The 16,283-nt window shown below is 32.8% G+C and overlaps 2 protein-coding genes and 1 long non-coding RNA gene across 10 annotated transcripts; 2 read left to right on the top strand and 1 right to left on the bottom strand.

Annotated features, from left to right (window-relative positions):
- Nucleotides 1-32: 32 nt before the first annotated feature.
- On the top strand, nucleotides 33-3,523 carry LOC146912063 (uncharacterized). Of its 2 annotated transcripts, none has more exons than XM_085718757.1 (12): nucleotides 33-123; nucleotides 585-743; nucleotides 834-1,101; nucleotides 1,197-1,290; nucleotides 1,375-1,499; nucleotides 1,596-1,686; nucleotides 1,778-1,919; nucleotides 2,012-2,169; nucleotides 2,268-2,388; nucleotides 2,464-2,634; nucleotides 2,749-2,850; nucleotides 2,958-3,523. In XM_085718757.1, exons 2-12 carry the CDS (start codon nucleotides 594-596, stop codon nucleotides 3,249-3,251), a joined length of 1,716 nt encoding a protein of 571 aa, XP_085574883.1. In that variant the 5' UTR covers nucleotides 33-123; nucleotides 585-593; the 3' UTR covers nucleotides 3,252-3,523. The 2 variants fall into 2 exon arrangements, with proteins under 2 accessions (XP_085574883.1, XP_085574884.1); XM_085718758.1 differs by having other exon boundaries at nucleotides 37-123; nucleotides 2,752-2,850.
- On the bottom strand, nucleotides 3,062-13,083 carry LOC146912061 (uncharacterized). Of its 7 annotated transcripts, none has more exons than XR_015015352.1 (10): nucleotides 12,212-13,083; nucleotides 11,646-12,093; nucleotides 8,817-9,128; nucleotides 8,388-8,438; nucleotides 6,519-6,625; nucleotides 6,387-6,434; nucleotides 6,189-6,293; nucleotides 5,898-6,082; nucleotides 5,694-5,804; nucleotides 3,062-3,195 (listed from the first exon to the last, which is right to left on the bottom strand). It is a non-coding gene; the product is annotated as an uncharacterized LOC146912061 (long non-coding RNA). The 7 variants fall into 7 exon arrangements; XR_015015354.1 differs by having other exon boundaries at nucleotides 5,898-6,071; XR_015015351.1 differs by having other exon boundaries at nucleotides 6,189-6,625; nucleotides 11,646-11,863; nucleotides 11,962-12,093.
- On the top strand, nucleotides 7,179-11,532 carry LOC146912062 (uncharacterized). Its single transcript, XM_085718760.1, has 5 exons — nucleotides 7,179-8,264; nucleotides 8,352-9,575; nucleotides 9,684-9,902; nucleotides 10,015-10,863; nucleotides 10,955-11,532. The coding sequence occupies exons 1-5, from the start codon at nucleotides 7,313-7,315 to the stop codon at nucleotides 11,530-11,532; spliced, it is 3,822 nt and encodes a 1,273-aa protein (XP_085574886.1). The 5' UTR covers nucleotides 7,179-7,312.
- Nucleotides 13,084-16,283: the final 3,200 nt, after the last annotated feature.

Here is a 16,283-nt window from a genome sequence, read left to right as displayed (position 1 = left end):
TTTTCACTCTTCTCAACACTGTTGTTGTACCCATTATATACTTACTTACTATCTCTAAAAACTTTTCATTTCATTACTTTCATTTCATTACCCTCAAACCATCCTCTCTCTGAAAATTTCAAGGTACTCATTCTCTTCTTCTACTTTTAGTTTCTTTTCGTAACTTCCATTCAAAATCTTTATTCACTTTTGTGATTTTTGTTCAACACTGTTGTTACATATTGATTTTTGTTCTAGCTCTTTCTATTTATAAGGTTTATTATAGATCTATGTGTTTACTGTTGTGATTTTTTTTGTTACTTTGTTTTTGCCTATTATTGATCAAGATATAACATTTCCCTTAATAAGGTTTCGTTTTTTTGTTGTTTACAACTGTTTTTTTTTTTTGTGGATCTATATGTTTAGGAATTTGTATGTGTTGTTTTTTGTTATTAGTTTATTTTTGGTTGTTGTTGTTGTTTAAGGTTTCAACTTTTCAACCAATCGTTTATTTATCTAAACTGAAACTCTTTCAAAAAAATTATTTTTTGAACTTATGTGTGTCATATGTTTATTTACTTTCACTTATTTGCTATTTTTTTTAGGGCGCCAAAATGGAAAGACCAAAAGTAAGACCCGTCGAGTTCATTGCTGCAATCACAAACAAGAAAGATTTCTGGAAACTAGCTGTTCGGGTTAAGGACAAATGGACTGTTGTTAAGGATGGCAAGGAGCATTTAGAGTTGATCATAGTTGATGCCAAGGTGAGGCCACTTTTCACTATGTGATTTATTTATATTTATATTTTTTTTAAGTCTTCAGTTTATTTGTGAATGCTATTTGTTTTATTACAGGGAAATGACATTCAACTTGTTATCCCAACTGGTTACAAGGCTGTTTGTGACAAAGTCCTTCTAGAAAACACCACATACACATTGTCTAACTTTCAAGTACAAAAGAATGATGATGCATTCAAAGCCTCTGATCACAAGTATAAATTGATATGGACTGGTGGAACTAATGCTGATAATGTCAATGTCCACGACATCCCTAACCCTAGCATTAAGTTCAAGCCATTTTCTGAGATTGTGTCGGGAAAATGGCGTGCTGATCTCTTAGTTCGTGAGTACACATCTTCGTACAACTTTATCTTATTTTTTATACTTTTCCTAAATTTCTGTACATGTATTATTATAATGTTTTTGTCATTTTAATAGATGTTATTGGAATTGTACATGAAATGCGCTACTGTCAGCTGAATGAAGGAACTGGGAAAAAGCTACAAGTTAACTTTGGTTTGAAAGACTTGAGGTGAACAGCTTATATTTTAGGAAAAGTCTAACTTATTCAATGTCATATCCCTATACTAATTGTGGTTTGTCTATATTATTATAGTGACATTTCTGTAAACTGCACTTTATGGGAGGACTATGCTGCAAAGTTCATTAAGTTTAACAAGGATAGGAAGGAAGGTGGTCCTGTCATAGTTATGCTTAACTACTGCAAGATCAAAGAAGAAGGTATTATTCTTTGTGTTTGTCAGTTTTCATTGTCTTTGGCTAATATGACGATATTATTTTGTGAAAAAACACTTAGAGCTTTTAATGAGAATGTAGGGCGGTTCCCATTAAGTGTATCAAATACTTACTCATTCACTAAGTTGTCCATCAATGAGAACATCCCTGAGATCAATCTCTTCAGGGAAAGGTATTTTTTTTATCACACACTTCTGTTATTTCCCTATAACATCTATATTCAGAACCAGTCCTAACTTCTATGTCTTTATATTTGTTTTCAGTTTACCTAAAGATGAGCAGCTGATGTCATCTAGCCAGATCCAGTGTTCACAGTCTTATGGAAATACCCAAGTTGCTACTGAAGACGACCTTCTATCTAATTCCCAGATTCTGCCCCTGTCTCAGGTTATCCAGCTTGACGTGGTATGAATTTTACAAGTTCCACTCACCACCTACTCTCAGATTCACTATATTCATAAACCATCTCACATATCAAATTGTGTACAACTATGCAGATAAGTTATTGTGTGACAGTTGCTAAGATTGAGAAAGTGAACTCGACCAAAAATGGTTGGTACTACTTTGCTTGTCACAAGTGTCCAAAGATTGCTAAAGGGGACAAACCTCCTTACACATGTGACGATGGGCATAACACTGAGACCGAGATTGTCAGGTATGTTATATATGTTATCCTATATGCGTATTAAGTATGGAGTGACTCTTGGACGTTGTTATCTATCTTGATTTCTCTTATTGATACCCTTATTTTAGGTACAAGCTTGAGATGGATGTATCCTATGACATGGACAGAACTGTTTTTGTCGTCTGGGACCGCGAGGTGACTCAGATGTTAGGGATATCTGCTGCCCAACTCCGCAGTAACATGATACAGGTTTGCTCTAAAGTCCTCACACATTTGCACAAACATGTTAGTGAACCTACACTAATGTTTCAACTGTCATATTAGGCTGGTATTACCAATCGCTTTGAATTTCCGACCATAATGGATGACTTGGCTGAAAAAACTATGGTCTTTAAGGTCAAATGGCAACCAAGGTGGAAATCATGCTCTGTTGTATGTTACAAAGAAGGAGAAGCTTTCACTGACCGAGTTAGGGCTAAGTTCCCCAACCTTGTGGTATGATTATTATATGTCACAAACCTTGGTAGTATGGCTGAATCTTTAATGTGTGTCTTTTATGCCTCCTTCATTTAATTCACTAATTGATTTAATTTGTCCATCATATTTCAGGAGGAGGCTGAACCAGAGATTGAGAATTTAGGTGCTGATGTGATGATGGACAACACAAATCCTAATCCAGCCGCTTCTAATGAAGATGTTACCATTTCAACTGTAAGTAGTTTGTTTGTTTTGCTAATTATATCTAACTTATGTGTCTAACGTCATGTAATATCATGGCCTTTTACTAACCTGAATTATTGTCAACTATGTTTTGACAGCACGACCTCTCTGCATCTTCTGAATATGACCCTGATGGTTTGACCCAGATTACACCAATCAGTGGCTTAAAGAATGCTGGACAACCCATGAGTTGCGAGAGTCTTTCTCAACTCACACCAGGTTCTTTCAATTCTGTTGCTGAAAAAGCAAATGCTCGTCCTACTGTTGAAATTACTCCTCATAAGATGGCTGCAACTGATGATTTTTGCAATGCTGGTGGCCATAATGAGATCACACCTGCAAAACAGACTTCATCAAAGAGGGTGAAGCTTATCAAACAAGAGAAAAAGTGATTTCAAAACCATGATGCCAATCATACAGATGTTTCAAATTTATCCTTGATGATGTTCTCACTGTTTCCTGTATGATCTTTTTGGTCCTACGTACCCTTTTGTGTAATCTATCTTAATTTTTTACTTCAACTCAGCTTGGTTCAAGCACTGATTCCAAGAGAATCTAGACTTCTACTATGTTATTCACTCTGAACCTTTTATGTTATGCTACATCTATGACTATTGTGTTGTGTTAATTTACTATGTTAATGGTATCTTTCTTTAATTCTGAAGTTCTTTTATGATCTTTGCCACAAACTACATACATGTGAAGCAGATAAACATCTTAGATTCTCTCTTTGGTATGTAAACATTGAAGATAGTGGTAATTTTTTTGGGCCTCAAATTTGTATTTCAGCCCTTATAGTCATCAAACAGACTCTTTTTTCAAGTTAGATTTTCATACCAACTATCTTATCCTACGCGACCCATATACATCAAGATTAGTAACAATGTCATTGAATAAGATGCCAAGACATACTATTTGATGGGAAACTCATGCATTCCAATACATTTCTATAGTATTTATATTTTGTTGTATTGTAGAACTGTACCTTAAGTTAAACTCCTTTCACTTCCATATTTACCTGTTCATGCTTTCAGTTTACTACTCTATTCTTATGCCATCTCTTATTTTGAAAGCTCCATGATTAGAAACATAAATCAGCTTATCCATGATTAGAAACATAAATCAGCTTATTAAGGGATATGTATCTTTATCATTTTTTCTTCATATCAGCTGCAAAGTATATGTATAGAAGTGTGGCTTTCAGGTTCTTATTACAAATCTAATCCGTATTAAATCAACTTTCAAGCTTTCAAAAGCTACAATACATAAAGTTATATTTCAATAGAATATATCCAATTATAAAGGGATTTTTATCTTGATCATTAATTATTATAACTATAGAAGTTGGCAAATTTATATTAAATAGAGAAAGATCACACACAAAGGAATTTTTATCTTGATCATTAATTATTATAACTATAGAAGTTGTATGTATACAATTTTGAATAAATATGATTAATTACTGATCTAATCCTTACATCAATTAAATAAATATGATACCTACAATACAATAACTTATTCACTTTAGGGAAATAATTGTTTTTTACTACTCCCTTTGATATATTATTTTCCAGCTGTTACCAAGATAATCATTGTATATTACTACCATCAGACAATAACCCGTTTCCAATGTTTTTGCCCATGGTTTTTAATTCAACTATACACAAGTATGGAATAAGATATTGTATATTACTGCATGCTACCCTTCGATGAGACATATGCAAATACAATTAACCATCATCCCTGCCATGCATTTAATGAAAAACAGTGCTTTCAAAAAAGTAATCCACTCTGTTGTGAACAGTAGAGTCTTTGTCATACCATCATGGCCTGGAACTCCTTTTTTCCAGGCAAACTGATCTTCAACTAATACATCACATTGTCTATGCTAGAACCATAGACCTTCTTTAATTTGTACTTATACAATTAGTATAACTAGAGTTACTTTCCAATTAATTCTTACTTTTTTTTCCTAATATAATTTATCATGTCTAACTATGTTACTCTTCCCAGTTCTACATTTACATCACTTATTTTACACAAAATCAATATTTTATGCTAAACATCTATATTTTATTTTTTTAAAGAATATATCTATTTTTTTTTTTGAAAGATAAAGAATATATCTATTGAATATACCCATTATCTTCCACACATATTTATTTAATTTTCATTTCTTATTCCACATGGTCCTTATTTCCAGAAGATACAATGTCTCATGTTACGTTCACATATGAAACCATTAACATTTCATAAGTCATCTGAAATACAAGGCAATTTACCACAATCTCAACTTAGCACTTCCTGTTCTTATGTAAATTGAAAAAAAATGGAGATCCATAGACCTTCTGTTGAATCTAATGGTGCAGCTAGAAGGAAAAGAAGGTCTTCATATCTTCAAAATGGCAAATATCCTGAACAGAAAAAGAGTAATGCAACACCTCTTTCAGATATTACCAAATCTACCTTAAACACCAATCAGAATTCACATACAAAATCAACTATAACCTATCCTTCACCTCCCTATACTTTTTCAAACCTTTCAAAGTTGCCTTCTCCACGTAATCCAACTACTTCAAAACCAACTAAGGTTGTTTCTGAACAAGGTTCTTCTAAAAACTTCAAACCTTTTACCACATCTACTCCCATTGGATCCAATATCAATGTTCATTCTTTTTCAAGTCTGAATTATTCTATTAAGAATAAGGCAAAGGTTCAAACATCCAACTTTGACACAATCCACCAATCTCAAACTCAATCCACCAATTTCACTCAACCAACAAATTTAAGTTCTAATTTAATACATTCTAATTATAATGTTAGGAAGTATGTACCTGGTCAAAATCTCCTCAACAAGTTTTCTGCAACTATCCCACTGAATGCTAAATATTCTCCATGTCCAAAGGTGGGAACAAAACGTGCTTTCCCAGTCAATGATTCTGAGGCTGCAGGAAATGTCAATATAAAAAACAGGAAGGCAAAGCAATCACGAATACAATGTATGTCAAAACCTATATCTGAAATATATAATGACTTACTTTGCCAACTCCAAACAAGACATCAAAGTACCAACAATGTTCTTCACCTTAATGGGTTTGTTCCTCAGACATTCAATAGAGGGTGTACTTCACAAAAAGAGGCTCAATCTACAGTTCCAGCTAAGGTCCAAACATTCAAGGTTCAGCCAACACCAACGCAGCACTCTCACCTTCCTGCATCCACACTTAACAACCATTTCAGGTCACAAGTGAGATTCAGCAAACCTACTCAACTTCCACATTTAAATTCTAAATCATGCCATTCTAATGATAGTGTTAGGAAGTATGTACATGGCCAAAATCTACTGCCACATTTGGATGCTACTGTTCAAGTTCCTGTGCTGCCTTCTCCATCTCTTAATGTTGGAGAAAAACGTCCTTCTGATCACACTGATACTGCACAAAATATTAATGTTAAAAATAGAAGGGCTGCTCATAACTATCAAAGGTCATATAACAATGGTGTCGCATCAATTCATACAAGTCCACCTGAACCATCACATTTCAATGTCAATCCCCATCCCTCTGCCCAAACCTCTGGATCAACACATAGAGTGTCAAACAAACGCAAACATATTGAAACTGATGCTGAGTATTTTGAAACAATGTCTGATAGATTACCACATGGAACACAAGATGATAGTGGTCATGCATCTTCTGATGTTGATTCTGATGCTGATTCGGATGCAACTGATCAAACTCAATCGGATACCAGTAGTGATGCAGATCTTGAAATCAATGATGATAATGAAGCACAAGGTATATTCAGATTAAATCCTGTTTGTTCTTCATTACAAAGTTTATACATAATGCATCGTCTTATTAGGGCACCATTATATTATCAAATCATAATTAGTATCATCATTGTCCTTAGTAATCATGTGTAATGTTTTGAACGTTGTCACAGGATATGGTGATATAGGGCAACCCAGTTGGGAGTGTGAATTTTGTGGAGCGTTAATGTGGTATCAAGAAAGGAGGCAGAAGTCAAAAAATACTACAAAACCTAAGTTTCAACTATGTTGTCAACATGGGAAGGTTCAATTGCCTTTACTGGAACAGCCTCCACAGCTTCTTCAACATCTTTTATTTGATAACCAAAGCAAAACCAGCAAGAATTATCAGAACAATGCTAGAACGTACAATGCCATGTTCTCATTTACTTCACCTGGTATGAAAATGGATTCATACACAAACAAAGGAAAAGGTCCACCTGTACTACGAATGCAAGGTCAGACATGTCATAGAATTGGAAGCATGTTGCCCTTAGCCGGACAACGACCTAAGTTTGCTCAGCTATATATCCATGACACTGACAATGAGATTTCTAACAGAATTGGTTCTTTTAGGTATATATAATTATATGGTTTCAAATCAGTATTATATATGTTGCATTTTTCTATAGTGTCTTATATATGATGTCATTGTTTCGTTGCTTTTTCCTATACAGGGACAACAAGGATATCGATGAACAATTGGTGAAAGACTTAAGGTCAATGCTTGATGCCAATAATGTGCATGCTAAAGCGTTTAGAATGGCCAGAGATCTCTTCAAGAGTGGCCCTGTTCAGAATGTACGGTTGAAGTTAATTGCAGACAGAAACACTGATGGCAGGGTGTACAATAAGCCAACAGTTTCAGAAGTTGCGGCACTCATTGCAGGGGATATTGATTCTGCCAAACATAGAGATATTATATTGCAAGGGCAAACAGGCAATTTACAACGAATTGATGAATTTCATGCGAGTTATCTTGGGTTTCAATATCCACTTCTTTTCCCATATGGAGAAGATGGTTATCGACCTGGGATTTTGTTGAGATATAAGGATGATACTGTTGTGAACAGCAGGAATCGGTTGACTATCAAAGCATGGTTTTGTTTTAGGATACAATCAAGAAAATTTGAGGCAAATACTTTGTACTGTTCTAGAAGACTTTTCCAACAATTTTTGGTCGATGGATACGCAATGATGGAGGCTGAAAGGCTGAATTGGTTGAGGAAAAATCAGTCAAAGCTTAGAGTTGGGAAATACAGGCAACTAAGCGAGAAAACTGCAGGTCAAAACCAAAGTCAGCAAAAACTACAAGGCAAGAGAGTAGTTCTTCCATCAACTTTTGTAGGAAGTAAAAGATACATGGATCAACTATACTTTGATGGTATGGCAATATCAAGTGCTGTTGGTTTTCCAGATATCTTTATTACCTTCACATGCAATCCAAACTGGCCTGAAATAACAAGAGAACTAGCAAAATTCAATTTGAAACCGCAAGATCGTCCAGATATCATTGCAAGAGTTTTCAAAATCAAGTTTGATGAACTAATGAAAGACCTGACCAAAAACCACACCCTTGGCAAGGTCCTTGCATGTAAGTAAACATTACCATATTGCCTTAAATATGTTGTACACTTTAATTAGAATAATTTGTGCTAATTATTACTATTGCATTTCACAGATATGTACACAATTGAATTCCAGAAAAGAGGCTTACCACATGCTCACATTCTTATATTTTTACATCCTTCAAGCAAGTATCCAACCCCTGCAGACATTGACAAAATCATTTCAGCTGAAATACCTGATCCAAAGAAGCACAATGATTTATACAACTTGGTCAAGAGTCACATGATTCATGGACCATGTGGGCTTGCAAGACTCTCATCACCATGCATGGGGAAAAACAATAAATGTTCCAAATTCTTTCCCAAAAAGTACATCGAGCGTACTATTGTTGATCAAGATGGCTATCCTGTATACAAGAGAAGCTCAAACACTCACACCATAATTAAGAATGGTATTACCCTAGACAACAGACATGTTGTTCCATACAACAAAAAATTGTTGATGAAATATCAAGCCCACATCAACATGGAATGGTGTAACCAAAGTGCATCGATTAAATATCTTTTCAAATACATACACAAAGGATATGATCGCATCACAGCCCGGATTGTGCCAACCGAACAGAATGTGACATCTCAGGGACAACCAATTGATGAAATCAAGCATTATCTAGATTGTAGGTATATATCACCGGCTGAAGCATGTTGGAGAATTCTGTCATTTTCAATTCATGGAAGAAAACCAGCGGTTGAGCGCATGTTCTTTCATTTAGTTGGTGAGAAATGCATATACTTTACTGATCATTCCACCATGGAAAATGTGCTTGAAAAGGCAAGTGTCACCGAATCTATGTTCACAGCATGGCTACAAGCAAATCAAGAATATGAGGCTGCAAGACAATTGACATATGGTCAATTTGTTTCTAAATTTGTTTACAGCAAAAAAAACAGAATTTGGACACCTAGAAAGAGGGGTTATACTATTGGTAGATTAATCTGGGTTCCACCTACAACTGGAGAATTGTTCTATTTGCGGATGATGTTAACCATTGTCAAAGGACCAAAAACATATGAAGAAATTCGCAAAGTTGGAGATATACAGTTTCTATCATTCAGAGAGGCTTGCTTTGCTATGGGATTCCTAAATGATGATATGGAGTTCATTGGCGCCATTAGAGAAGCATACCAATGGGGTTCCGGTTATTTTTTGAGAAGATTGTTTGTGATTATGCTACTTTCTGGAGCAATGAATAGACCACGTCACGTATGGAATAAGACTATTCATTGGTTGTCTGATGGAATCCTACGTGAACAGCGAAACTTGGCAAACAATCAAGGTTTGTTCATATAATGCAGAACAAAATATGTTTGTTTTTAATATATCTTTATTTTCAAATCACCTTTCCTCCTCTTCATCTATTTTAAAATATCTTTATGTTTCGCAGAATTGATGCTCAGTGAGGAACAAATTCAAAATCTAACTTTGATCGAAATTGAGAAATTATTACAATCAAGTAGAAGGACTTTGAAGGATTTTGCTTCCTTGCCTTATCCAAATGGATATGTACTTGAGCAGCTGGGCAATAGATTAATCTACGATGAACGTAGTTATGATATTGGAACCCTCCAAACAGAGTTTCAAGATTTATTTTCATCCCTTACAGGTATTATACTACTTTGTAGATTTATCACTACAAACAACCATTATTTTATATATACACTATAAACTTAATGACATTGTTGTTTCCCTTTGTTATTCAACAGATGAGCAGAGAGTTATTTTTGACAAGATCATGTTGGCTGTTACTAATCAAAAAGGAGGTGTTTTCTTCTTGCATGGTTATGGTGGGACAGGTAAAACTTTCATGTGGCGCACACTTGCAAGTGCATTACGATCAAAGCATGAAATTGTGTTGACTGTTGCCTCAAGCGGAATTGCATCGCTACTTCTACCCGGAGGCCGAACTGCACATTCTAAGTTTAAAATGCCTGTGCCTACATTAGATAACTCCATGTGCAACATTGATCATGATAGTGATATGGCAGACCTTCTTCGTCAAACCAAGCTTATAATATGGGACGAAGCACCGATGTCCCATAGATATACTTTTGAGTGCTTGGACAGAACACTTAAAGATATTATGGGTGATGGGATTAAGAAAAGTGAGCTCATCTTTGGGGGGAAGGTTGTAGTATTTGGTGGGGATTTTAGACAGATATTACCAGTTATACCAAGAGCCAACCGTTCTGATATTGTCCATGCCTCAATCAATTCTTCATATATTTGGGATCATTGTCAAGTTCTTGAATTGACAAAAAATATGAGATTGAAGCACGGTTCAGATCCTAAAGAAAACGAAGAAATTGAAGAATTTTCAAACTGGCTTTTACGTCTTGGAGAGGGAAGAATTAACGAGCCTAATGATGGTTATGCTGAGATCCCTATTCCCAAAGATATGTTGCTAACTGAGTATGAAGATCCTATCCTTGCTATTGTACAAAGTACATATCCTAACTTCTTGGATAATTACAAATCTTACGATTACTTGAAGAGCAGAGCCATTTTGGCATCAACTATTGAAGTTGTTGATCAAATAAATGACTATGTTTTAGGTCTAATGCCAGGTATTATAATGTAACCCTTTTGTATCAAACATCATTATTTCTATTTTCTGGTTTAAAGAATAACAATCGAGCTTCCTTTGTAACTATGCAGGAGAAGAGCGAGTCTATTTCAGTGCCAACTCTATTGATAGATCAGAAATGCATGATAGTACTGTTACAGATGTTTTAACACCTGAATTCTTAAGTACATTGCGAACTTCTGGACTACCAAATCATAGCATCAAACTAAAAGTAGGGTGTCCTATTATGTTATTGAGGAACATAGATCAAGCTGAAGGACTTTGCAATGGGACAAGATTGATAGTAACAAAGATGGCTACTCATGTTTTGGAAGCTAAGATAATGGGTGGCAAACATCATGGGAATATTATCTATATACCACGTATGGATATGTCACCATCTCAATCTCCTTGGCCATTCAAGTTATGTAGGAGACAATTTCCGATTGTAGTTTCTTACTCAATGACGATCAACAAATCTCAAGGTCAGTCTCTTGATTGGGTTGGCCTTTATTTACCTAAAGATGTCTTTAGTCATGGCCAAATTTATGTTGCAATCTCAAGAGTAACCAGCAAAAAGGGTATCAAGATACTCATACATGATGAACATAAACTCCCAAAAGACACTACCACAAACGTTGTTTACAAAGAAATATTTGAAAATGTTTGACAAGTAAGTACTCTCCTAATTATTTTTGAATCTAATTATGCAGATTCAATATCTTTTCGTATAATACTATATCATAATAATCATGCTCATGCTTACTAAATATGTTAACTTACAATACAGGTGCCATGATTGCAGAAGCCATGTTTTGCTGCATCCTCCTCTAAAATAGACTCTGCCATTTTTTGTTGTTCAAGCTTCAGTTTTTCCAAGATTTCAGTTGTAAAGTGATGAAATCAACTTGTCCTACTTCACTATATACTATTGCTATTTCATTGTTAGTTCATCTTTCTCATGGTTATTTTATGACCTTCTGACTTTACTGGATTCAAAACTGCTTCATCATAAATTATAACTATCTTCATTCATATAGGAGGACTCCTTCAATAGTTATGAAGCTTTCAAAATCGATTTATTTTAAAATAAACTTACTTTAGACCAGTGCAAGATCACTTCCATACTCAGGATCTATAAGTTCCCAGGTTAATTCAAGTTAGAAAGTGCTAATTTATAATTACATATAGATTGATTGGATGAATATCTCCTTTTATGATGTATCCAGTTCTGTCAAAACCAACAAACAACTTCATTGAAGCTTTTTATTAATTGTATTATGGTGAAATATCTACATCAATAACAGAAGAAAATGATACAACAACAATTATGAAAAATAACTACTTACATTGTTGGCCATAGCGGCAAGATGATGAGACTTTGCAGCTGTAGAGGCTATATCATAAATATATCTTCAACTGTTTTCCCAACAAACTATAGATTTTAAGGCGATCTATTTCACACCAAAGTCAATTAATGAACTTCCCAACCATAATACTCAAGCTTTTTCAGTCCAATTAATTGTATATTTTCATACACCATACCATGGGAGGTAGAATTGAGATACAAACAAAATAACAAACAGTCATGAATGTGCATTATTGAAGGTTGAATTTAACTATTACTTTCCCTCATATATCCTATCACTTACAGAATATTGCTTTAAGAATCAAACAAGACCGATTTTTTGGACAACGTGCTACTTTACAGACACATATACTTCAATGTGCATTATTGCAGGTTGAATTTAACTATTACTTTTTGTTTGACACTTTATGTGATGAATACAACACTATGCCTGCAATTGCACACTTACTGCAAATTTTTATATAACAGGTAGTCCATGTATGTTTTTGGGCTAAGCCATCCTAACTTATATATTTTCTGCGGCCCAACACACTTTTTTGCTTTTACACCCTACTTATTCACTCATTCACTTTACCTTGGATTCATTAAATAAGACAATCAATATTTTAAATTTCTTATATCCATTTTCTATTTACATTATTTTTGTCCTACTATAACCATAATTTATTTTAGTTTATCAATAAAATATTTGATATACATTCAATAATCATACCAACTTCTTATTTTTACCTTATAAACCATAAATAATTTCATGTCATTTTCTAATTAATCCACGACTATCTAAATTTTTATTACAATATTTTAAATATTAAACAATTATTGTACCCGTGCGTCAGCACGGGTATACCACTAGTTCTTATTGTAAGAATAAAGAATAATATAATATTCTCTTTTATTTAAATTTATAAGGTTAGTTGGAATAATTTAAAATTATAATCTTAGCGGTATTTTATTTTTCACATTTTTTGGTTTTTTGATTTTATAATATAGTTTTGGGAATTTAATAAACTCTTTTGCATAAAAATTATAAAAAAAAAATATGAGAAGACTGACCGTATACATATTGAGGTAAAAAACGAGTTCTAAAATGAACTTTTTTTTTACATTAAATTATTAAATTTGTATTTAAATTATTGTAATCGGTGCCATTTAATATTTATTTTTCAATTGATAATAAAATAAATCTATTTAATATTTGTTGAAACATTATAAATAAATCTATTTAATATTTGTTGAAACATTATTGATCTTGAATGAGCATGGATTTGCTCTTTGGTATCGAAACACTGATTCGATTTGAAGAGTCTCACACTTGAAGAAAAGAATATTGATATTTTAAGTCCGAGTTAAAATTATCACATTCAATATAAAAGTTGATTTATATAAGCAAGAAGATTCACATTCAAACACATGTGTGATTGTTCTTCAACTAATGATAATCAAACTTAGTGTTGCACTTTAAAAGTACAAACAAAAGAAATATAATATGAGTCTTGATAGCGAGTGTCATCGATACCCTTTTTTTAAGGATCTTATATTTAAAAACTAATATTCCTTCAAAAAATTAATTGTTACAATTTATAATACATTGAATACACGAATTTGCGTCTTCGTGAGCTTAGCTCAGTTAGTTGGACAATGCATAAAATATGCAAGGTCCAGGATTCAAACCCCGGCCACTACCAAAAAAAAAAAAAAAGAATACACAAATTTGCATAAAAACTTACCATTTTACAATCCTTAAAGAGCTTAAATAGTATTATATGAAGGTTCTCGTGAGCTTAACTCAACTGATAGGTATATTATATAATATAATATATGCAGCAATTGAAGTTTAAATATGAGACACTCTTTAAATATGAGACACTCTTCTTCTTCATATTTAAAATATATACTCCATCCGTTTCAAAATGAGTGTCGCTTTAGGCAAAAAAAATTTGTTTCAAAATGAGTGTCGCTTTCAGTTTCCAATGCAATAATAATTTTTTCTTTTCAATTGTACCCTTCAATTAATACTCTGCACACTACTTCCAAAGTATTACTTTTAAAACTAACCAATAGTTAATAAGGATAATTTGGTAAAATAACCATTCTCTTTCCCTTAATCATTGCATTTCTTAATATGTGTGTAAACACCTAAAACGACACTTATTTTAAAACGGATGAAGTATTATATAATATATGCAGCAATTGAAGTTTAAATCTCAGACACTCTTCTTCTTCATATTTAAAATATGTAAAATTTAGTCATTAGACTACCTATAAACCTGGTTAACATTTTCCATATAATTTTTCTACTCTCTCTGTTTCAAAATGAGTGTCGCTTTAACTAAAAAAAATTGTTTCAAAATGAATGTCACTTTACATTTCCAATACAACTTTAACTTTTTTCTTCCAACTTTACCCTCAATAAATACTCCAACTTTTCTCTCTCACACAATTTTCAATACAACTTTAAGTTTGTCTTAATCTTATAAATTAAGGTTATTTTAGTAAAATTGCTATGATATTTGACTACTTTATTCCATTCCTTAATCCATGTGCAATTGACTAAAACGACACTCATTTTAAAACGGAGGGAGTATTTAAAAGAAAGATAGTTAAACGTTTATGTTTCTCTTGATGACACGTTTACGTAAAGTATATTATTATTCCAAGTCAAGGGGAATATACCATCATAATCATCATGCGTCCACGTTATGTCAATGTCCCCTAAAAATGGTGGACAACTGGGAGGACGCAATTCAATTAAATTTATTTACTAGTATTACGTTTACAACTCTACATTTATTTACAATTACTCTACTTTGTGGTTACATAATTTAGGGTTAATTATGTTTCTAGTCCCTATAAAATAGCGACCTTGTAAGTTTAGTCCTTACTTAATTTTAATAGCATTTTTAGTCCTTAATTTTGTTTTTTTGCCCTGAGTATTAGTCCCTACTCAATTTAAATTTGTTTAATTTATGCTTAAACTCTTAAATTTTTGAACAATTTTTTGCAGACATGTTTAGAACATTACTAAAAGTTCCTCCGCAAAAAATTATCGCAAAATTTGATTTATACATCCAGATTTTATTACTTTTTATCTTTAACTTTTGTCGTTTTAAAAAATTCATATTTAATTCATTTCATGTCTGAAAATTCTAAATTTTAGTAAACGAACCTTTCATAGTGTTCTAATCTTGTCTAAAAAAAATCGTTCAAAAATTTAAGAGTTTAAGGATAATTAATCAAACTTTGTTTTAGCAGGGACTAAAATTATAAGTAAATTTTTTTTTTATAGGGACTAAAAATGCTATTAAAATTAAGTAAGGACTAAACTTACAAGGTCGCTATTTTATTGGGACTAGAAACATAATTAACCCCATAATTTATTTATTTTTGGGTTTGTTAAAATATTTCACATTCTATTTTAATGTTACAATAAAAAAAAACACATACACAATTTTACATCATGTGGCGGATTCGTATCACACTAAACTTATCAGTCAAAAAGCTAAGACAACAAAATGTGAACAGCAATAGAAAACGCAGCTAAGTAAGTAATAATCACCTTCTTGTGAAGATATTTTTAGCCCCGAATTAGGCTTTATATTTTTATCTTTAAAAATGTTTTCGTACGTCAAATTTCGTAAATATATTCATTCGAAGTTCAAGTGGTACGCATATGAAAAGTCATAGTTCATGTTGTAAGTTCAATTTCAATGGTAGATATTTTATTGGTTATTTGAACCTTAAATTCTTTTTGCCTTCAGATTCCTATCAATCGAATTCGATGTCGATTGTTCTAAATATATTAAGACAAGTATTGTGTAATTAAAATTTGTAAAAGTAAAAAATTAATTTATATTTGTATCATTTCAATATTATTTTGTAATTTTATGATCTCTAACAATTGGTAAATAATGTCTATATTAAATGTTATTTTCAACATAGGCACGCGTGCGCACACACACATACAAAGTTAATTATAGCGAAAGGGGATATACTCTCACAATGTGACAAATCAACGTTTGATTTCTAGCTGACAAAATACTCATATTTATTTA

Source organism: Medicago sativa, chromosome 6, assembly GCF_051527215.1.
Source record: "Medicago sativa cultivar Bolivia chromosome 6, Bolivia_mono, whole genome shotgun sequence".
NCBI classification, from domain to species: Eukaryota; Viridiplantae; Streptophyta; class Magnoliopsida; order Fabales; family Fabaceae; genus Medicago; species Medicago sativa.
The sequence above is the reverse complement of the archived record's forward strand: the minus strand, read 5'-3'. Positions and strand labels throughout refer to the sequence as shown.